The sequence below is a fragment of the Onychomys torridus genome, chromosome 14 (genome assembly GCF_903995425.1).
Source record: "Onychomys torridus chromosome 14, mOncTor1.1, whole genome shotgun sequence".
NCBI lineage: Eukaryota > Metazoa > Chordata > Mammalia > Rodentia > Cricetidae > Onychomys > Onychomys torridus.
The window spans coordinates 25519740-25542756 of record NC_050456.1 but is presented as its reverse complement, the minus strand read 5'-3'; the positions used below and the strand labels follow the sequence as shown (position 1 = coordinate 25542756).

Sequence of the window (23017 nt, the reverse complement as noted above, 5' to 3'; positions counted from 1 at the left end):
AGAATGCCTAAGGAGGCACTTGTTAGTCCCAGGATGCAATAAAGAGCTGCAGAGAGAGAACAGTCAGTGTTACAAAGACAAGAAAGTCCTTGTGAAGCATTGCTATCAAGGAAAGACCATGAAATCTGGTTTATGAAAAATGATAGAAGAATAAGGCATTCTAGTTAAATACACAGTCTGGTTGAGTTTTTGTCTTGATATTTTCACATAATGAAAGCATAATGCATATTCCTTGACTATGTCATATAACTATGGAATATATTATATGAATTATATAGTTTATATCATGAATTGTTTGATATTTTATTTTTGTTCTGACAAATAAAGCTTGCCTGGAGATCAGAGGGTGGAGCTAGTCTAGCCACTAGTTAATCATAGAGGTCATGCAATAGTGCTACACACCTTTAATCTCATCACTTGGAAGGAAGAAGCAGGAAGATCAGGAGTTCAAGGTCACCCTGGACTACGTGAGATTTAATCCATCTAAAGGAGAAACAGAGAGATGGTGGAGGCTTATGCCTTTAATCCAGTACTAGAAGGGTGGAGACAGAAATATAAGGTGGGTAGAGACAGGTTCCCTCCCCTTTCAGTCTGAGATTTTGTAGAGGTAAGAAGTTTCTGGTGGCTGGCTGCTCTCCTCTGATCTTCAGACAAGCTTTATTTGTCAGAACACAAACAAAATATCATGCAACAATGAATTCTCAATTTTTCAGAAAATACAATATTCTCTCTGTAATGTTAAAACCACATAATACACACATTACTCTTGGGAGAAGGGCAATTGTTAGCATTTGAACATTTAGTCCCAAGTTGGTGGTTTTGTTTGGGAGGTTATGGGGCCTTTAGTAGATACAGCCTTCCTGGAGGATGTAGGGAGTGGGGTGCTCTGAGGGCTCATAGCCTCTCCATGCTTACTATTTGTAGAGAGCTGCACACAGCCGCACCCATAAGATGGCACTGGCTTCCTCCCCCACCTTCCCGATGGTGAGTGCTCTCAGGAGTAAACAAGTCCATATTTGGCTTGGTCCTAGGATCTGGCTTGCTTCTGTGAACCTGGACCTATCTGCAGTGCCCACGTGGCAGGCTGGGGTTGGCCACCCAGGGACTATTTAGGTCGTGGGCGGGCTTTCCCTGGGGTCAGAAGATTGTTCAAGGTTCCTGAGTAAACTGCTGAAAAAAGAGCCTGGTGTTGCGTCTTCCTTGCTGGTCAAGGCGGTCGTGACAACTATTCTCTTACTCTGTTCCCAATGTGCAGTTAACATGTGACCTCTCAGCTTCCTGCTCCTGTTGGCATGCCGTGGTGGCTTCCCCACCATGATGGACTCTAGCCCTCTGGAAATACATGCCTAAATAAATTCTTTCTTCTGCAGGTTGTCTTTGGCAATGTCATTCACAACATGCGACAGCAACAGAAGAACAACTAACAGACACTGAGACCAGGAGAGGGAGGATGCTGCTGTGAAAAAAATGGCCATGTGTACTGGGGAGGAATATGGAAGACTCTGGAACTTTAGACTAGAAATGTGGTTGAATGCTGAAAACAGAGATCAATTAGCCATTCTAGTGAAAGCCTTCAAGACAAGAGACAGTGAAGGTCAAGCTCATAAAGTTTCAGAGGGGAATGAGAACTCTAAACCTATGCTAGAGGCCACTTGTGTGATGTTTTGGCAAAGAATTTGCACATTTTTCTGGCTGTGTCCTGAGAACTTATGTGAGGATGAATTAAAAAGTTAATGATCAAATTTTCTCAAGACAGGATAACATTGAGTCTGTGGAATGGTTGTTGTTGGTTACTTTATATAGGTCTACAATGAATAAGAGCAAACAGGGCAGAAAGAAATATAAATTGTGCATCTGGGAGAGGAAAAGAGTTCTAGGAAGGTAGAGGTTACAGTCGAGATGTGTTCTAAAAGATGCTGTGATGATTGAGATTAGCATCACGAAAATCCCCCTACTCTGCTTTGAAAAGACAGAATAGCTCCCTCAGGACAAGACCCCACCCAACTAAAGCTCCAGTTAATGAAGGGAAAGAGCCCATGTGTTTTTTTTTTTTTTCTCCTAGAAAATAATTGCAAATAAAAGCTTATGTTAATGTGGCCTAAGGGAGTGAGGGTCCACCCCAAGCTGACAGTCAAACTTTCCATATGGTACTGGATTTGGAGGCAAGAAAGATGCAAGATTTAGATAATTGTAGATTTCTCCTCATGATTTCAGGAAGCCTCTTAGGCCAAGCCAATATGTGACAGTGTTGGAGTTCCCATGAGAAGGCCTTGAGAGAGGCCAACGTGTGAATCTATAAAGGTGAAACCTGAGTTGTGATGGAGAGAGACCCTAAGATGTTGGAGATGCCAGAGCTCTAAGACATCTACCAAGAAGAGCTGTGTAGCAGGCTTTCTTGGACCACCAGCCCCCAAATCATGACACAGAGATTTACTATTAATTATGAAGGTTCAGCCTATATCTTAGACTTGTCCTACTAGCTCTTATAACTTAAATTAAATCATTTATATTAATGTATGTGCTGCCATGTGCCTCATGCCTTTTACCTCTCCTCCTGCATATCTTACATCCACTGTGTGTGGCTGGAAACTCCATCTTTTTTCTTCCCTGAGACCTCTCTGCCCCCAGAAGATTTGCCTAAACTCTTTCTGTCTAGCTATTGGCCATTCAGCTCTTTATTAAACCAATCACAGTGACACATCTTCACACAGTGTACAGGAATATTCTATAATGTTTTCCCTTTTGTCTAAATAAAAAGTTTTCACTCTAACACAATAAAACTATAAACAATACGAATAATTACCAGGTAAGAATTATATCCACAATATCCAGTCCATTCGTATTTGGTAAATTCAGAGAAAATACTCCATTATCTATCCTTTCTTGATGAGTCCAAAGTTTTGTACCTAATTTACTTTCTATCATGACTAAGGAAAACTGTAACTATAACTATCTAGTTTTCAATCCCATCAAAGACTCAAGAAGGAGATAATATTTTTTTTATTTTATAATTAACTTAGTTTCACATATCAGCCACAGATTCCTCCATCCTCCCTCCTCCCACCTCCCCAACCCTCTTCCCCAATCCACCCCCCCATTCCCACTTCCTGCAAGGCAACATCTCCCCTGGGGAGTCAGCCCAGCCTGGTAGACTCAGCCAAGGCAGGTCCAGTCCCCTCGTTCCTTCACCAAGGCTGAGCAAAGTGTCCCACCATAGGCTCCAGGCTCCAGAAAACCAGCCCATGCACCAAGGACAGGTCCCAGCTCCACTGCCTGGGGGCTTCCTAAACAGTTCAAGCTAATCAACTGTCCCACTTACCCAGAGGGCCTGGTCCAGTTCCATGGGGGCTCTTCAGCCACTAGGAAGGATATAATATTACCTGAGTAAACAGAAAGTGCAGAAAAAACAACTTCCAAAATTATAGAAATGACAAAGACATCTCTAGCTACCTGGACAATCACCCAAGGTTTCTCTGCAAAATTGGGACATCCATCTTCAGCCTACAGGCCTGGAATGTCTGACAGACTTTTCTGCAAAGCAGGAATTCTTGAAGGACTATCCAACCTTGTCTTGGCAAAGTTCTTCAGTCACCTTCTTTTGGGTCCTGCTTGTCCGATTTGGACAGCATGCTGTCAGCAGACTAGGCAAGGGCAGTTTCTTGCCCAGTGACTAAGTTTGCCACAAAGAAAGCAAACTCTATATGGAGGTTCTTCGATGCCCATTCTTTTTTGAAGTAGATTGGTGCTGCCAGAAGCAGACATGTCTCATTGTTATGAAAAGTCTTACGTTACTATAACATCTTAAGTGCCATATTCTGTAGGTCTCTAAAATGTTTGAAGATCATCTCTAAAATATATCTCTGTATGACCTCGAAAACATACCTAACATGACTACAAGTTTGATTGTTATAGATGACTATTAACCTGTATTTCTTTATTATCCTAAATAGCTTTCAATGAAAATTTTGTACTACACTTTTAAATGAGCTTCATAGGTACAATACCTCAAACAAGAATGGAAATATATATACAATATAACAAAAATAACCTGAAAATTGTATCAATATATGAAAATCCATACCAATGTAAAATATTTGAGACTATGGTTGTTCAAAAGTACAACCAACAATTTATCCTTTTATCCCATCATTTTATACTATATCCTTCGCCCTTTTCCCTTTAGAAAGAAATCCTTGAATATAACCTCCTTGGTTTAGTTTCCTCCCTGACCATGACCAGTAACAACTTGCAACTAACCTCTCTAAATGATGTCAAACACCCATAAGCCTTGAACAACCAAAAGCGACCCACTCCACCCTTTGGGAATGTGGGTGTCATGTTCTCTAGACTGCTTCCTGTTGTCTGGGGGGGTGATAACATCTTTTGGGGACCCTGAGAAAATTGGTATAATGGTTGAGTCCTGGGGAAACTAGCCATAACATTTGTTCCTTGTCTCTGTACAATGGGAAAGTGCAAGGCTTATCTGTAGTCCTAGCTGGAATAATCTGTGAGACTGGACCATCTCAGCCAGCAGCCCTGAAGCTGTTCTGGATGTAGAGCTCTGGGGAAACCATAACAGAGATATTCTGAGAGGCTGGATCACCTGTGCCACCTGTTTATATTGGTGTCTGGTCCCTTTGCTCTGAAAACACACAGACTTTCAAAGGTAGCATAGATATCTGCATCAACATAAATATGGACTGTACATTGTACACAAGCCAGCCAAAGATGATTTTGTTTTAAGTAGGTAAAATATATGTCACCTGTCTTGTAGTTTTTCGAGGTTTATTTCTTTATGCCTGTAGCCAGGATTTTCAGGAGGTCTCCCCTTATCAAACCTGGTTCTCTTTAATGTTGAACCAATCCATAGCCTTTCATTTCCTGTGGAAGCAAAAACATAACCTCTTCTCCAAAGCAATACATTTTATGACTTCTATATTAAAGTTAAGGCATTCCTGAATGCCTAGGCTGGTTTAATTCAGCAGTCCCTTCCACAAGCCAGTGTCTCTCAGCAGCTGTAGTTCTCTGTTCATCAGCACTCAAAACATTTAAAATTAACCAAGCACTATAAAAGGTCCAAACTCCCTATGTTTTAGTATTTTTATCCTTATGTGGCTTATTATTTTTATATTATTTTATTCTCCTTTAAAGACTTTACTATTTTTAAACTATTTATGACTGTCTATACCCATTTTCTTTTCTTTAGCATCTAAGCACATTTTTAAACATACTGTACCTTTTTAGAGGTGTGTGTGTGTGTGTGTGTGTGTGTGTGTGTGTGTGTGTCTTAACTTGGCTTTATCGAGCAACTGCAGTTGAGATGAGAGTCAAATCTTAAACTGCCATGTCAGCCACCACATAGCTCAGCTTACTGTATGACCCTGGCTCATGGTGCTGGCTCATGGCACTGGCAGCTGGCTCCAGCCTGCCAACAGCAGCTGGTAGTGGCTGTTGTGGAATATTATTTGAAGATGTGTTACATTTGTTTGTGCTGTGGAACATTTGTTTAATGATACAAAGATGTGTTGCATTCTCTTAGGCTGCATTTGTTTAACTCTGTGAAGCTGTGTTACTGTGCCTGTCTAAAACACATGATTGGTCTGAACAGCCAATAGCAAGGAAGTAGAAAGGATAGGTGGGGCTGACAGGCAGAGAGAATAAATAGGAGGAGAAATATGGGAAGAGATCAAGGAGCAAGAAAGAGGCAGGGAGGAAGACTCTAGGTGCTAGCCACCCAGCTACCCAGCAAGCCAGGAGAAAGAAGTAAAAAATAAAAAGGTGTACAGAAATAGAGAAATATAAAAGCCCAGAGGCAAAAAGGTAGATGGAATAATTGAAGTTAGGAAAAGCTGGTTTGAAACAAGCCAAGCTAAGGCTGGGCATTTGTAAGTAAGAATAAGCCTCCATGTGATTTATTTGGGAGCTGGGAGTGACCCCCCCAAAGAAGAAAGAGCCCAGAGGGTAAAGAGTAAAGGAAAACAACTGCAAGATGCACCCCTCTATGCCCAGCACTGGGCCCCTAGGAGACTGCACGGCTGGAAAACCACATCCGGCTCCCTGTTCAGAACTTTCCTTAGCTTTCTCGGGCCCTATGTTTTGATATTTGAGCTCCCACGTTGGACACCACAGAGAATGTGTGATTGTGGTTGGAGGGACATTCTTTTTGTTGTTGTTGTTTTGTTTTCTGAGCCAGGGTTTCTCTGTGTAGTTCGGTGCCTGTCCAAAGCTTCCACCTGATCCTCTTTCCATATCCTGATAGGAATTTTGGAACGCATCCAGCTTTTTACATAAGTTCTGGGCTCCAGGGATCCAGTTTAGGTCATAAGGCAAACTCTTACTGCTGAACCATCTCCTGGACCCCTAAAACCACTAAGTTTTGATGTTCATAGTTTATTACTTGTTTTCATAAAAGTGGAATAATTATATACATTTTGAGCAGGGAGATTGGGGTCTCACTACATAGCCCTAGCTGGTCTGGAACTAGCTATGCAGACCAGACTGGCCTGGAACTCAGAGATTTGCCTGCCTCTGCCTCCAAAATGCTAGGATTAAAGGTGTGCCGGCATGCCCGGCCTACATAGTTATATATTTTAAAGAAAAACGTTCCTCCGTATACTTAGAAATATACTTATTTAGTAATCACAATTCTGAAGAATGAGGTATTATTGGGAAACTGTCTTTCAAGTTACAGAGCAAAAAATAATTTCTAATTACCCTGAAGATGTTCACTGTTAAAGCCCGGCACTCAGTGGGAATGACTGGAAGACGATTCACCATCTCTGTATAGGAAATTTCCTCAAGTGCACTACAGAGGAGTACAACCTCTTCTACTTCTCAGGCGACCACCCTTGTTTTAAGACTTTTGCCCCTTTCCCACTAAATTAGTGGTTATTTAGACTTTCTAGATTTACTAAAATTTGGTACCGTTTTGAACAAAAGGCTCCTTTTTCTGATCCCTAGAAATGACACGAAACGCTTAAGCGTGAGAAAGTTCGGGTTGCCATTTATTTACAGTCTTTATCAAGCAAATAATATTCATATTTTGAATTATGCAAATAAGCATTTACATGATAAATCGTAATTGCTCTCAGACAGCTGTTTATAATTGGGTAAATGAGACACACTTTTAAATTGTCTAAATACATACTTACCCATGTTTACATATTTATACCCTAGACTGTTAACTATTCTGAATCAGCTGTTATCTATTGTGTCTTACTCAGTTCCAGGGGAGAGAACTTTGAGAACAAAGGGCACAACCCTTGATCTTGCTCTGAGAATCAAAGGGTTGCCTTTTCTTTCAAAGGGGTGCTCTCTCTCTAATCTTGTCTGCGGCTTTTCACACCTCAAGCAGGAAATGGTTTTACACTGTTCTATTGGTTGGGAAATTAAGTCACACTCATATTCCCACCTGATTAGATACATGCAGGCAACACACTAGTAGAGTTCTTTATGGTGCAACGTTTTAACATCTAAATCAACCCATCGGTCTTAAAGTCAGTAATTTTTTTTTTGTACTAACGACCCCCTCTCAAAAAATAAAGAGCAAATATTTTTTGGAAGCCTATAAAAGATGTGCAGAGCAGGGTTCTGAAGAGGCTCACAATCTAGTAAAGAAGGGGAATGACCACATTTGAAATATTCAAGGAGCAGCTAAAAGGAAAATGCTTTTGGCCATAAGAGTGGGGTAGAATGTGTCCTGGGTTTTAAGGGCAGGCTGGCAGGGAGCTCACTTCTCACAGCAGAGCTGGATCTCTAGCCTCTGGAGGGGAGTTCCAGGGGAGGAAGGAAAAGAAAAATCCTTCCCCCAGTTTATTTGCATGTCTTCCAGGAAAAGTAGTGTGAGCAGCACCAGCCTTCTGCTTCTTAATTGTGGGCAAAAAATGTTCATTGCCCGGAGCCCCTTTAATCTTACTGTGTTTCCCTTTGCTTTTTAAGGCAATCAGTATTGCTCTGCATATGTTCCTCTCTAGACAAGCACACTTATTTCTGATTCATCTGAGTCTATTCTTTTTTTAAGGACTTTACTACATACAAACACAGAGGTGCCGGCGGGGGGGGGGGGGGGGGGGGGACGTGAAGCGTGTAAAAGCGAAAACCTCAGAGCTCCAGTGCTTCCTTCCCCTTGCATGAGCGTGGTGAGACCCTGTGCGCAGTTCTCAGTTTGCTGGACAGGAGCTGAGCACTCAAGACAAGGATGTGGGTGACGTGGCTAGGTTTGGGAAGTCTTTTCCAGAGGCAAGCTTTCTCTCTCTCTCTCTCTCTCTCTCTCTCCCTCTCTCTCTCTCTCCTTCCTTCCTTCCTTCCTTCCTTCCTTCCTTCCTTCCTTCCTTCCTTCCTCCCTTCCTTCCTTCCTTTCTTTCTTTCTTATACTGCTAGGAAAAGAGAAGTTGCTTCTGGGCTCACAATGTAGGAAACACTTAAGTAGAAAGAGCCCTAGCTAAGGAAACCTGAGCTCCCAGTTTGGCTCTTGAAATACTGGCCAAATCACCCACATTCAATTCTCTCTCTCTCTCTCTCTCTCTCTCTCTCTCTCTCTCTCTCTCTCTCTCTCTGTGTGTGTGTGTGTGTGTGTGTGTGTGTGTGTGTGTGTGTGTGTGTGTGTGTTCTTCTTCTGGAAAGGAAGGTCTAAGCTAAAGTTCTTTTCAGTTCTGTGACTGATGAACCTAAACCGATCACAGGGCAATATGAGGGTAAATTTCAATTTCTTCTTATATATCCCATCTCCCCAAATTCATTAGTATAATAGCAGTAATTGCCATAATTAATAGAGTGCTTACTAAATGTGAGAAAGCACTGGCCTGGCACTTTCCACACAATTCCTCACTAGTAATAGAACATCCGTATGCAATGTTATTTCTAGGTTAGATGTAAAGGAACTGGTATAAAGATATTAAGCAACTTGATTCCGACAGCATTGTGTGAACCAGATACTAAACCTGAATCTAGACTGTCTATGTGATTTCAAAATACACTGGGTATTAGAAAGGAAACTCAGATTGCCCAGGGTGTGCTATTCCTTATTAGTGACTAGATGGGTCTTAGTGCTAACTCAACACCTGGTGCTCATGAGTTACGTACTATACTTTTGGGGATTACAATTCAAAATTCCACCGTGAGAGAGACCTGTATACTACTGATAGTAAAGCTATGTGGGTGGCAGCCTTGTGGTGGGGATGCAGGGGTTGTATATTTGTGTAATTCAATTGACTCTGGTCTAGTTAGCGTTCACCAGTCTCTATTAATGGGCTTCGCTTTCTCCAAGAATGTGACAGCTGGCCACAGCAGCCAGCAAGCAGACCTATTGATATTTTTGTTGTGCTTGGAAGAAAAAAAATGTCTGTGGATACAATGTAGCATGGAATGAGACAATTTTCTCTCCATCCTGATACGTCTATGGGTGGCTGTCCTAGCCAAGCCACAGGCTCCAGGTCTCTGTCAGCCTCCAGAATTGACTGAAATCACCTTGGGTGGTCGCTCCCGGGCCCATTGTGCACGTGGGGTTTTCTGCCTATTGACATTAGGGGATGTGCCCCCACCTTCCCTTTGTTTCACCCCCGATTTAAGACTCATTTGTCCTCAGGGGCTTTTAACTCGTTTTCAATCTATGTTCATTGCTAAAGAGATTTAACCTTTCAAAACCGCACCTTCTAAAGGGGTTTCTGTGCCACCCAATTAGCATTGTAAGGGACTAAGCTGTTTGGAAACAAATACAACTTAAATCACATGAAATCATGTGCTGGTCACTGAGATACTAGCAAAACCTCAACAGGGTCCCTAGATATTAGCTGCTGTGTCCTACACCCACTTTTAAAATATGCAGGCACCAGGCTCCTAAGCTGGTATCTGAACAAAACCACAAAGCCATCTCCCTGCTTCCCAGTGGGTATTGTGGTCCATAAATGTTCAGCCTGACTCTGCACTGTCTTCCTTTCCCTACCTTCCAGCTGGGGAAGCCAGGTCAGGCTCGTTTTCCAGATCACCACACTGCCACAGACAGTGGTCTCTATGTCACTTTCTCCTCCCTCTATCCTTCACTCGGCCACCTGTACCTCCATTCACAAAACTACCTCACATGGATTGGGCACACTAGCCCTAGCAGCTGTTACTTCCCACCCCAGGCTGCCCTTAGGAATGTCCTTGTGATCAGTCCACTGATGGGGCAATCAGGATTTGCTCTGACTTTTCCAGGATTTGAATTATAGGAAAAACAAAACAAAACAAAACAAAACAAAAAAAACTCAATAACAAAAAAAAAAAAAACCTGAATCTTGAGAGAAAGTTGAGCACTTTTATTATTGGTCTAGAAAATAAGTGATGATATTCCTGAAACCAGAGCAGTGTTTATTTTATCCTTATAGAAGAAACCCGAAGGGCAAATCTACCGGGGAGGACTTGCTGACAGTACTGTGTAACTCCCGGGGTTCGCGAACATCTGGGCTTCTACAGGCTCAATGCTGTAAAATCATTTTCTACTGCAAAGATATTGAATGCTTAAGTTCAAGCCCACATTATATTTGATTTTTTCCTTCTCAAGTTGTTTTGCAGCCAATCTTTTGGCTTAATGGAAACAACCATCCAGGGTAGAGGGTAAATTTATTAAAAGAAATGTCTGATTCTCAGTAATCACTCTGCACTATGCTCCAGTAGTTCAGCCAGGCACAACACTCTCTGAAATAATCCCCAATTCACAGACATTTTCGCCACACTTTTCCATGGCTCAAAGAGTCCTCATTAATGAAGTCAAGATTGAAAGGGAATAGTTTTAGAAACACATATTTTTCAAAGTAAATACCAGTGACCAAATAAATTGTCTGACCCTACAGCAAAAATCTACTTTATTCATATTCCTTTTCCCCTTCTCTCTCTAAGTTACCTGAGCTCTTATGGGATCACCAACCCCAGAAATTAGAAATGGTTGAGATGGAAAGACAGCTGCTCTTCACCAAGAGGATGTGCTTCTGTTTAAACAGAATGGAATAGCGTAACCCCACAGAGGGACCTTGTCTGCTCCTTCTGGTAATATTTGTATAACTGTATATGACTTTCAGGGCAATCAGTGGGTCTGCTCTCATTCCTCTTTGGTGTGTAATCACACTGTGGCTTTCTTTGTGGTGTTTACATCTTTTAAGAAGTAAATAAGCTTTTGATTTTTTTTTTTCAAGCAATAAAACCAAACAAGCAACTCTAATGCAAATCACCCAAACATGCACCTACTTCCATTGACCAAGAGAACAACTGTTTGGATTACAGATCCAAACTGTGTGTATCTCAATGCTGTAGCTGTCTAGGAATAGCCGGTCCAATTTGAGCAGACTGACACAGTGTGATGAGCTGGTATTGCAAGTGAGCAATCAAGACACAGTGCTCAAGGGTGAAAGTGTCGGTCACTGACCCTTATTACCCTTAGTTCCTGTGGACATGACAGGGAAGAAGGAAGGGGAATGGCTGGAACCCTGGCAGGGAAACCCGAAGTTAGTTTATAACTTAAAGAAAAGCATGCCACGAAGATGAAATGGAAAAGAGAAATACAATGAGAGTCTCCTCACGTGCTTTCTCATTCCTCAGGTTTCATGTGACAAAGCCAAATGTGATGTTTTAGAAACGCATATGTCAGCAGTATTTAAGGAGGGAGCCATTGTACAAGAAACAGGTCCAGGAGAAGGAACTCTAAGGTTTTTATGTGTCTCACTTAATTAAAGCTCAAATCCATTCGGAATGTGTGTAAATGATAAATTTATTATCTTAGAGATAATGAAACTATCATTTTAAAAAGTCATCTGTAAGGACAACTGTTTCACCAGATATAAAACTGTGTAAATACGTGGTACATGTGTTTTAAGATCTGGGAGAATATGATTAGATCAAGTAATTTCTGAGCAGCTAGAATGAGTCCGATTTTCAGTTATCTTGGCTTGGTTTTGTTGTGGTTGATGGTGGGAGTTTTGCTTGTTTGTTTTTGTTGCATCTTTTTTAAAAATTTTATCTATTTATTTATTGGTTCAAGAAAAGACCAGCAGAAACAACATGTTTCTCAAGAAGCTCTAACACCTTTATTCAGTCCTGCCTTTGATAAAGCTAACCCTGGTATACCCAGTGTTTAGCCTTGCCATTGATGTGTTTGCCTGTGGGGTCCAGAGGCAGTTTCCATGGCAAGCTTCCCGTGCACAGAAGCAGGGTGAGTGGAATGTCTCTTCCAATGAGGGACTTTTCACTGACACTGATAAAGGCCAAGAGCCTCCTTCACACAAATGATTGAAAAACAGAACACGAAGGACATTTTTATTTTGTGTTGTTTCCTTTGTGCGGTATGTGACTTCAGTGTAAACACCCATTTAATCAAGGACACAAAGGCAGCCACCTTTGCTGGGTAGGGGGTTCCCAGAGCCTCAGGACACAGAGCTTTTTTTTTTTCATTTTGTTGTAGGACATTTCTCCAGGCTGTCATTTCAGGCTCCTGTTGAACACTTTCCCACCTCCTTGGATGAGGAAAAAGATTTTTCGAAAGGACAATTTGAGAGTAAACTAAACAGCTCGGCCTGAGAGAGTTTGAAAGCCAAAGTTTGTCTACTGTAGTTGATTTTTAGAAACCTAAAAATCAGGGGTGGGGGGAGGAAACCACTGTCATCTGGAATATTCCAGTCACACTTTTTTCCTCTGACTTCATTAGCTCAAACTGAGCCTGTAGCTTTCAGTGAATAGTTACTACCATTTTAGACATATACAGCATTCTTTGGGACACTGTCTATTAAAGAAGCCTCTTTATCCTCCAACTAATTTCATCTTCAGTTTTGGGGCTATCACAGTCTGTCTGTCTTCAAGGCTCTCCTTAAAGCTCCAGTTCTTCTGGATAATCCATACTGACTTGGGGTGAAATACAATTGTGTGTACGGAGTGAGACATTCTCAAATGTTCGAAACCTGAAGTGACCATTCTTATTGGTGCTCTCAAAACTATTTGAATCTTTAGTCTTTGAGAAACTGCCTTAATAAAATATCAACAAACAGTTATCTAGAATGACTGGTTTGGTACCTAGTTTAAAGTGCTGCCAATAAGAAGAAATCATATCTCACTTTAATAAGGTACAATAAATTTTGGAAGTTGACCTCAAAACAAGGTAAAGCTATTTTTAAGGGTCTCTTATAATTTTTTAAAAAATAATGTATGAGTAGCTTTTTGTTTCTTAAATGGCTTCAACTGAAGTGCTAGTTGGTTGGTTTTCAGTATGCACAATAAAATTAGACTGTGCAAGGTACTAGTCATAAAATGTGGTCCTGGAGTCAGTCTTCCTTGTCTATAACACTATACATAGTCTACACATAACACTAACCATGATCTAAGGCCTGGATCTTTTATTATGTAAAATTCAGTAATAATTATGTATTTTACAATCATATTTATGCCAGTCAAATTATATTTCTATCTTAAATAATGTACCTCTAACAATAGCAGCAACAAAAATAAGAATTTTGGATCTAGACAAATAACATTCGGCATATTACTTCTTACATTATGTAGTGATTTTGACTCTGACAACTGACAAACCATCTCAGCACAAATACTTTTATGCCACTGGAAGGCATGAGAAAGATCAGAATAGTAATAAATAAACTAGTCTTTAAAATCAAAAGCTACTTGTTGGGTTTTAGGAAATGAAGTATAGGGTTGTTTAATTAAAGGCAGTTTTAAGTTCACGGAATCATGTTACCCCATGTTGCATTACATTGTCTGCTTAATCCACTAGTTAAGCATAAGAGAAAAAGAAAAAAATTCCCCCAGAGACCAGAAACAACAGCAACATCAAAGAAAATGTCTTATTTTAAGAGATTTAATGCAGAGAGTCTCAGATTCTGTCACTTGACGCTAAGCAATAAAATTAAAAGCCAGTTTTAAAGATAAACCAAATTCCCAGCCTATAAGGAGCTGCTGCCCTTTGTCTTCTGTGTATACATTATCCACACAGCTAGGAAAGAATTGATGCCAGACCGGGTACATCACCAAGCAATTGATTATCAGCCATTAAAAGAGAGATGTTTGCTTCTTCGTGGCCAGTAGCTTTCAGAATGAAAAGTAAAGAGATCTGATTGTTCCTTTCTGTCTTGCAACTGACTGAGATCAACCTCTGACACTTCTTGGAGGTGCCAAAGACCCATTTTTATTTTTCCTTTTGCTATTTTAACCAGACTACTGGCTACAAGATGGGGAAACAGCCGCTATGAGGAAAAATGCCCTGGTACTGGAGGGTCCTTCATCTATCAAGAGGATTCCGCAGTATTGCCTGTCTTCAGCACTGTAGAGAGTTGCAGAAATCTGAGAAACAGGAAAAGAAGAAGAAGAAGAAGAAGAAGAAGAAGAAGAAGAAGAAGAAGAAGAAGGATTTAAAAACACAATGTGAGATATAGACACAATTTTCCCCAAAAGATCAGGATACTTTAGTTTCACTTTGGAGCTTCCTAGCCTCGACTTCCTTCGTAAGCATCCTGCTGTGGTGAACGCCTCTGGGTAAGACTTAAAAGGATGATTGGTGTGGATGGCCTAAACACACTCACCATATCAGACCACCCACCCACCCCCCCAAAAAATTAAAAAACTCACTTGGATTAGGATGTATGGGATGTTTCCCAACTGCAGGAAAACAAATCCCCACAGTTAAGTAAGAGTATTAACAAACTATGCTGCATTCTGAACCGAAACACCAACCTACCTTTGAAAATCTGGAAAGAATGCCCCAGAAGAGAGATGTTAACTTACAATTCCAAGAATGTTTTGTGTACAGGGTCAGGGAGGGATACATACACGTATATCTCCAGTCTGCACAAAGTCATGGCTGTCGACACCTGTTTCCTACTGGCCCAGTATCCGAACAATCTTCTACTCTGAAGTCTTTGGGTCTTTGAGTGAAGAGAAGAGCCCTTCCTCCAAGGACTGCCTCTCCTCCATTTTTTTTTTCAAAAGGCATGGTTGGCATGGAACAACCTCCTTGAATGTCCTGCGTGTCCTCGGGTGCTGACTCAGGTTGGGAAGCTGGCAAGTGTTCAAAGACATGTTTAAGCAGGGTGATGACTGGGCTTTGTATAACCCAGAGGCATGGGATTCCCAGGACAAACATGCACACAAGACCCCGGAAACACTGCTCCCAGGCCAAAGAATATGAAGTGAGAAGGGATATTAGGAATTCATCCCAAATCCAAGTTCTCTCTCAGAACACAACTGCTATGTAGGGCATGTATCTCTGCTTGGGAGCCAAACACTAAGAGTAAAAGCAAATATTTGATGCTGAAGAGCTCTTAAGAGCCGAAGAGTGTCGTTTACTTATTTCTACACATCAGTGTGGTCTTAGGATGTTAAATAGATTAAAAGGCCGAGAGAGGTCAGTCATTCCGAGGAAGACTCTGGTGCTTTTCCTAAACAAGTTTGGTTCTTCCTAAAATTGTTAAATGCCCTGTCTCAGTCCTGGAGAGGGTCCTTCACCAACTCAAAAGATGACATGTCCACTCCTAGAATGTCCTGTAGAAGGTGGAACATGTCACAGTACCGTGAAATTCCAGGGGAGTGAGATCTTAAAATTGATGGTCTCTAAAATTACCAAATCTATTCGTCATGGGAGGGAGGATGAGAAGGTGAAGGGGGAAAAGCGGAGAGGGAGAGAATCTCAAGAGTGAGTACAGGTAGCCAGAGGCAGCTGCGCTGCACACCAGTTTCCAGTCCTAAGCCGCCTCCTCTGGCACAGCCTCCAAGTTCAGGTGATCTTGGCATCTGTACTAAGGATTCTCTAGCACTCGACCGACCGCCTTCTGCCGATCTCTGGCTCCTGCCTGGGTCTTGACTGCAGAGGGGTCAGCACAGTCATTTCAATTTAATCTTATTTAAAAAGACATAACTAATAAATCTATTGCCAGGGCCGCAGAAAGACCAGGCCAGCAGAGTCGATCGATCTCCCTATCCCTTTGAATCCCACTGAAAACCATGACAACACCGGACAAGCTCTGATTTATCCCAGCGAGCTAAAGCGCATTGTGAGCAGACGTCAATCACGCATTATTCTGCACTGAACAAATGCAAAATCTTTGCTGGAACAAATGCTTCCAACAGGTCCGGGCGTCCCAGCTCCATTTTCCCCTTTGTTTGCGGCCTAGCAGTTAGCCTGTAGTGGGCTAGCCTCCGCCCGACCACCCAGCGCGCGGAGCAGCCAGGGCACCTCAGGCACACTTGGGTAGGACCTCTGCTGGGAAAGGCCGACAGGCAGGGTGGAGCCCAGGGCGCCCTATCCTGTCAGGTTCGAATTCAGCCCCAGCAGAGTCAGGTTTACGGGTGTGGCCGCCCAAATGCATCTCTCATCCCTATTTTTTTTTTTTTTTTTTAAAGAAACTAGATACCCAAACCACCAGCTGAAGGAAAAGAGGCCTCTGAGACCGCAATGGAGCACTAGACTGAAGCCAGAGCAAGGCTAGGGGCCAATAGAATGTGCCCGCTCTTGGCAGCTCCACCCGCCTTTCAAGTGGATCATTTTCTCTGTTGGGACTAAAGGATCTGGGAGGAATCTCCTCCCAGGCACATTTCGTTTTGGGCAGGTCTGGGGCTAATTCTGCCTATGCGCCCATTCTGATGCCAAGCCGCGAGTGTAGCAGACCACTGCCCCTTCCTATGCTGCCAGCTCAGAAACTGGAACTGACTTGAGGGCTGAGGGGCAGAGATGACGTCAGAGTGGTAACGCCAAGGAAGCCTGAAGGTTTCGGTAGGCCGGCCTAGAAAACACTACCACCCGTGGGTCCTCGCATGGACCTAGGTCCAGCTTCGCGGAGCTTGGCCACAGAGCCCCAGGCTCGTAACCCATAGAGGCCAGGCCGGGATGGGTATTTAGGAACCACGGCCTGGATTTTTACTGTCTCCATTTTCGGCCCGGGGAGACAGGTATGGGTCCCGGGCACTTCCACAGGCTCCCAGACCTTTCGGACTGTGTGGGGGCTGCGGTGGAGTGTGTGAGGAGGCTCCTAGTGATTTGCAAAGCCTGTGCCCCAGACTGCTAGAAAGATCAGACCACAAGCCACCCTCAGCTCTCCAAGGGGTGCTACCAAAGGGGATGGGGGAGCGAGCGCGCAAGTCGGGTTGTAAATCACTTTCCAAATAATTGCGAGAAACTACCCTTCCAGCAAACAAGGTCCGGAATAAAACACAAGGAATCGTAAGTCGTCCCCCATTTCCAGCGCTACCACCCGGCCCAGGCCCCACTTCAGCCGGGGAGGAGGAGGAAGTTGGGGCTCGATTGTGAGGACCACGGTCACTGTCCGCCACCCAAGATGTTATTCACTGGTAACAATCCCCATTATCTGTCCCCACTTTGGTCTAATCAGACAATCGCTAATGCCAAGGGCTGCTTCCTGCGGCCTCTGGGAGGTAACCAGTGCAAAGGGGCGGGGGCCGGGCGGGGCGGGGCGGGGGGCGGAGAGGGCACTTTCCGGACTGGTCCCAGCTTCGTCTCAGCACTCCTTCAGGTACTTAACACCCTGGACACCCGGACCTCAGCTTTCAAAGCCCACCGAGTGGTGAGGATCGTTTATATAAACAGGGATTCCTCCGTAGAGGCGCTGACATCCCCGAAGCCGGCTCATGGCGAGCACCTCCCACTTCCACCCTTAGGAGCGGCGTCCCCAGCTGCCCCAGGGTTCCTAGCCTGCCCTGCTCCCGGCTTTCTTCCCCTCCTCGGCCATGGCCACCTCTGGACGCCTCGACTTCACCGTGCGCAGCCTCCTGAATTTACCCGAGCAGGACGCGCAGCCCCGGGTGAGGAGCGAACCGCAGACGTGCGTTTCTCAAGCCGCCACCTGGCTGGAGTCGGAGCGCAGCCACTACCCGTGTGAGTGAGCCTGGACTGCAGCGGGGGACCGAGGGGGAACCCAGCCAAGCCTCTGCGAGCCAGTTCTGGGATCGGGAGTGGAGAGCCCAGCCCAGAGTCAGGTTTCTTCAGCCTTAGAGCAAGCGCAAGGCTCTGTGGTCCTCAAATCCGCAGGTGGTGCATCCTGCACCTCGGCTGCTGCGGGAGATAGGGGTTTGGGTGTCTGGAGATTCCTAAGAGTCAGACTATTTAACTATTTAAAACACCTTCCTTCTGTGTCCCAGGGTTTTGCAAACCTTGGCTAAAACAGAGGTGGCCCGTATTGGTGACCCAGCTTGTGGGAGATTGTTCTGCCAACCCAGCCACTGTGTAGCCCCTTTAGCAGGACCCCAAGGTGGGTTTCTCTGGGGCATCATCTCAGGCTCGGTAATTACTATTTGTAGTATGGATGAGGTCGTAGGAGTAGGAGACGTGGGTACCCAGATGTGAACCCAGCAAAAGAAAGGGCTCTCAAAGCCCGGTGCAAGGCAGTGGGGGTAGCAGCTGGAGGCGCGGGTGGGAGGCAGGTCCCAGACACTCGCAGAGGCCGGCCTCTCACCAGAGGGTGTCTGCTTTGTGGTTCCCAGCTTCTGATGAGGGCGGCCTGGAGACAAGCCCGGCCGACCGGTCGCAGCTGGCTTCCCTCGGGCCGGCATCTCCAGGCTCCGACACCGAGAAGAGGAGGAAGCGGCGGGTGCTGTTCTCCAAAGCCCAGACCTTGGAGTTGGAGCGGCGCTTCCGGCAGCAGCGCTACCTGTCGGCGCCCGAGCGGGAACAGCTGGCTCAACTCCTGCGCCTCACGCCCACGCAGGTCAAGATCTGGTTCCAGAACCATCGCTACAAGCTGAAGCGTGGCCGAGCGCCAGGGGCCCCGGAGTCGTCGGATCTGGCAGCACCAGCTGACCCTCCTGCCGCTCCTAGCCTGCTGCACCACGTGGTGGTGCCCGTGCTAGTGCACGACGGGCCACCGTGCAGCCGCAGGGGTGAGGGGACCGCTGCGGTGGCCCAGGACAAGTGCAGTGCACACCCCGCCACCGCGTGCCCAGTGCCGGGCTACGCAGCCTTCGGGCCAGGCTCGGCGCTGGGGCTCTTCCCTGCCTACCAGCACTTAGCACCCCCAGCTCTGGTCTCCTGGAACTGGTGAGGCTGCCGCGGGGTGTCTACAGTCACCCTGGACTTGGGAGCCTGGCGTTTGGCCTCAGTAAAGCTACAGCTGAGGCCCGAAAGTGAACAGGTTGGCCTCGAGGGAGCTCTCGGGTCCTGGGGTCCCTGGCGTGCCTTAACCAGCAGTCGCAAAAACACACGCAGCGGGGACTTTCGCCAAGACTCCCGGATGTTCCCCCACCGCGAAGCCCAAAGCTAGATTTTATTTCTTGAGCTTTATTTGTATATTTTTAAATAGCGATTTGTATGAAGCAACTTATTTTTTAAAAGAAATAGAGTATTTTCCCCTTGCTTTGTGGTGCTAGAACGTAATGTGGAGGGTTGGGTCCCTGGCGCTCCGGCCACTAAAGGAAGTGTGTGTGTGGGGGGGGGGGGGGTCCTTGACTGGGTCTGCTCCTAGCCCTTTACATTGAGGCCCAGCACTAGTTAGGTTGTAGGTCAGACTGAAGCCCCAACAAGGCTTTGGGAAGGAAAGGGACTGGAGGGAGGCGACTGGGGCATATCTAGGGAGTTGATCAACCCGTGGCATCTCCGGTTGAAGTGGGGGTTCTTCAAGCTGGAGGTTCTTGAGGCTCCAGTTCAAATTTCAAAAGTGAATCCTGCCCTCCAGGCAGGGTCCTGTGATCCTGGCTCTTTCTAGAGTGCAGGATAAGGGAGCCTGGAGACCCTGGAGCACCAAGGAACCTGGAACATACAGTTAAGCTTGTGAGTGCTTCAATGTACTGCCATTTCCTGCCTCCTCAACCAAGCGGTCTCTGGCAATGGTGGGACAGCATAGGGAGGGTAGTGAAGAAATAAAAAAAGGCGCAGTGACTGGCGCTGGGCACTACTTCCAAGCGACCCTGGGAAAAGAGGAAGAAGGTCTGGGAGATTTAGCAAGCCCATGCTGCTGTGCGGTGTTCAGCTAAGGATGAATCCTGTCAACCGTGAACACACTGAGGGACACCCTTCCGTTTCCACACCTCTGTTTGCACCTGCCCTTTGCCTGAGTAGTAGAGATGACCTCCAGCACAGGCAGTCGCTGTCTCCTCTGTCTCTGAAGCGATTTCTGGGTACCCACTTCAGAAAGACGGTAGGAGAGCAGTGTCCACCAGAAACAGGGACAAGGCCCCTGATGAGGTCTGATGAACAGGCATTGGGCTGCTTAGGGGTCCTAGCTTTCTTGTCCAAAGAGGAAGAAGGGGAAGAGACAATGTAGTCACCTGGGATGGGGGTGGGTGGGCAGTATGTTTGGATCTCAGCTGCCTGCCACCTTGTCTTCCATATGGATGTGGCTATCTTAGAAGAATCTCCATCCTTAAACCTTCTTTTGTGTTGCGTACTGAAAAAGGCATTGTCAGGCCTAAAAAGGACCTAGACAAAATCCACACTGTTTCAATTCAGGACTCTGTTTAATCAGCCTCTGGAGACAATGTAGTGGGTGTTCGGCCAGACAATAGCATCTTTTTAAACCTTGTGGCCTTCAGGAAGACAAAGGGCTTGAATTTTATGGGCTTACAACTTCAATTAGAACAGTGCCAGTGTGCATGGGAGATTATCAAATTTGTATCATAAAACCCCTTTCTAACAAATGATTGGTAGGGAGGGGGCCCAACATTGTAAGACATATATTGGAACCTAGCAGGAGCTTCCTGGTCAGAGCTGGCAGAGCAGATGTGAAAGAAAAAGAGGAAGGGATTTCTGAGGAAGGCCCGAGTTGGGATTTGTCCGCTGTGGTCAGCTGGCCGTGTGCTTAACTCTTCCAAGTTCTTACTTAATTCATGAATTGGTGTGGGGGGAAAAATCACAGCTTCTTTCTGCCAGGGACCTACAACAAGCTCCTCAATGTCCTTAAGAGAAAGTTAGGAAGACAGGGATACCTGTTTGGCAGATCTTAGGATGTGTGAAGTGGAGAGGGCCTATAAATGTGAGGTCTCCAGAACAAAGTGATTGTGTCTATGGGGAGACTGTCTTTACCAGGAAGGTTTTGTGACCTGTGGTCACAGCAAGATGGTTAGAGTCACAACAGGATCCACCCAGTGAGCCAATTGTACTCTGGGCAGGAAGGGGACAGTGGTAACAGCAGCCACAATATGCAAACTGTTAGTTGTAGTTTGCATTCTTTTACCATTGGCTAGAAAGGCCTTCCTTTAGAAATAAAAGACCCCATGGGAAAGGTCAAAATGCACTCGCATCACACTGATTCATTTTAGAGATTTGGGTTAACATCTCTGTTATTCTGTCCAATCCATCATAAGATAGAAAACTGTCCATTTCCTTTGTGACCCAAAAGGTCAATCCTCCTTGGTTCTGACAAAAGCTGAATCCAAGTCCTCTCTGCCAACAGCTGTGAAAACAGTCAGGGGCTCCTTCCCCAAAGCTAAGTGTTTCAATCCTGCCACCCACCATCAGTGTTACATGGCAGATTCACACTTGGAAAACTTGTAGTGGAATGTGCTGTGTTTCCAGGTACATTGACAGCCGATCCCACAGAAACCTTACACACACACACACACACACACACACAGAGAGAGAGAGAGAGAGAGAGAGAGAGAGAGAGAGAGAGAGAGAGAGAGAGAGGTTGGTGGGGGTCAGATCTTGTTTTACAGATAAGAAATCAACACAAAGTAATCATAAACCTGAAAGGGTGTCACTATTGTCCTTAGCTTAGCCATATTTAGCCACCTCCAAGCTTCCTTCCCTTCAGGAGGACAATTGTCCCACTGCATATATTACGCAGCCACCACACATATGAACAGGCTGCAAGAGCAAGCTGGAAGCACCTTGTCCAGAGACCTGCTAACATTTAGTAATGTCCTCTGTGTGCCAGTGGACCTATACGCCAAGGTTTTTTGTTTGTTTGGTTTTGGGAGGGTTATTCTGCATGTAATAGCACATTCAATTCTCAAGATTTAATCCTCAAGCCCCACTTTCATATTTGGAATCTTAAGGTAAAGGAGGTTATAAGTAGTTAGTCTAGGGTTAAATAGTATGCTGAGAACTTTAGATGTGTGTGTGTGTGTGTGTGTGTGTGTGTGTGTGTGTGTGTGTGTGTTGTGCATGTGTACATGTAGGTGTGGGAATGTCCAGTGTTTATGTGTGCATGTGGAGGCCAAAGGTTGATGCTGAGTGTCTTCTTCAATTGTTTCTACCTGACTTTATGAGACAGAGTCTCTCACTGACACGCAACTCCCTAGATTCAACTTGGCTGGATGACAAGAAACCCCCAAGAATCCTCTTGTCATCACTCACCCATAACAAACAACTTTAATGTCTGAACCATCTCCCCAGCCCTTGCCTCCAGATGTTACACTTTTAATCATGTGATGGTAATTAGTTTGCTATCTTTTTTGTTCTATGATTTTCATTCAACCGTCTTGGTTATCTTCCTTACAGTTTCCTTAAAGACATGTCCTTCCTTCCTTCCTTCCTTCCTTCCTTCCTTCCTTCCTTCCTTCCTTCCTTCCTCTGTTTGTTTGTTTGGTCTTTCGAGACACAGTTTCTCTGAGTAGCCCTGGCTGTCCTGGAACTCACTCCGTAGATTAGGCTAGTCTCGAACACAGAAATCCACCTGCCTCTGCCTCCCGAGTGCTGGGATTAAAGGCATGTGCCACCATGCCCAGCTAAAGATATGTTCTTTAGCATCTTTCTGCCTCTCTCTGTTTTGCCTCATGCTAACCAAACCTCCAGCTTTGGGACACAGCCTCTGTGTTTTCTCTGGGTCTGTCCATGTGCCTTCTTGTCTAGCCGTCAGTGAGATACCGCTCTTAGCGCAGGTCAGGGTATTCTCCTGTGACTATCATTCCGCTATTCTTCTTCCAGAAAAACATCTGTTGCCAGTGCCTTGACACCGATTGTACACTCCGAGTTCAGTGGAGCTGCTGCTGACTCTGGTAAGCTCCTTTAAGCGCTTCCCAACCCCCACACCCGGATCCCTGTGGAGCTGCTGTGTGTCTCTATGTTTCCTAACCCCCTTTTTAGGTCTCCTTTCCCTTCCCAGGT

The 23017-nt window shown here is 45.0% G+C and overlaps 1 protein-coding gene across 1 annotated transcript; it reads left to right on the top strand.

Annotated features, from left to right (window-relative positions):
• The first annotated feature begins 17706 nt into the window (after positions 1-17706).
• On the top strand, positions 17707-19016 carry Nkx2-8 (NK2 homeobox 8). Its single transcript, XM_036205683.1, has 2 exons — positions 17707-17854; positions 18460-19016. The coding sequence occupies exons 1-2, from the start codon at positions 17707-17709 to the stop codon at positions 19014-19016; spliced, it is 705 nt and encodes a 234-aa protein (XP_036061576.1).
• The last annotated feature ends 4001 nt before the right edge of the window (positions 19017-23017 follow it).

What these genes read in the sequence shown, in the direction of transcription:
- Nkx2-8 (XM_036205683.1), top strand. Translation starts at nt 17,707, where the DNA reads ATGGCCACCTCTGGACGCCTCGACTTCACCGTGCGCAGCCTCCTGAAT. An exon ending in GGAGCGCAGCCACTACCCGT is followed by an intron (nt 17,855 to 18,459) that starts GTGAGTGAGCCT and finishes TGTGGTTCCCAG; the next exon opens with CTTCTGATGAGGGCGGCCTG.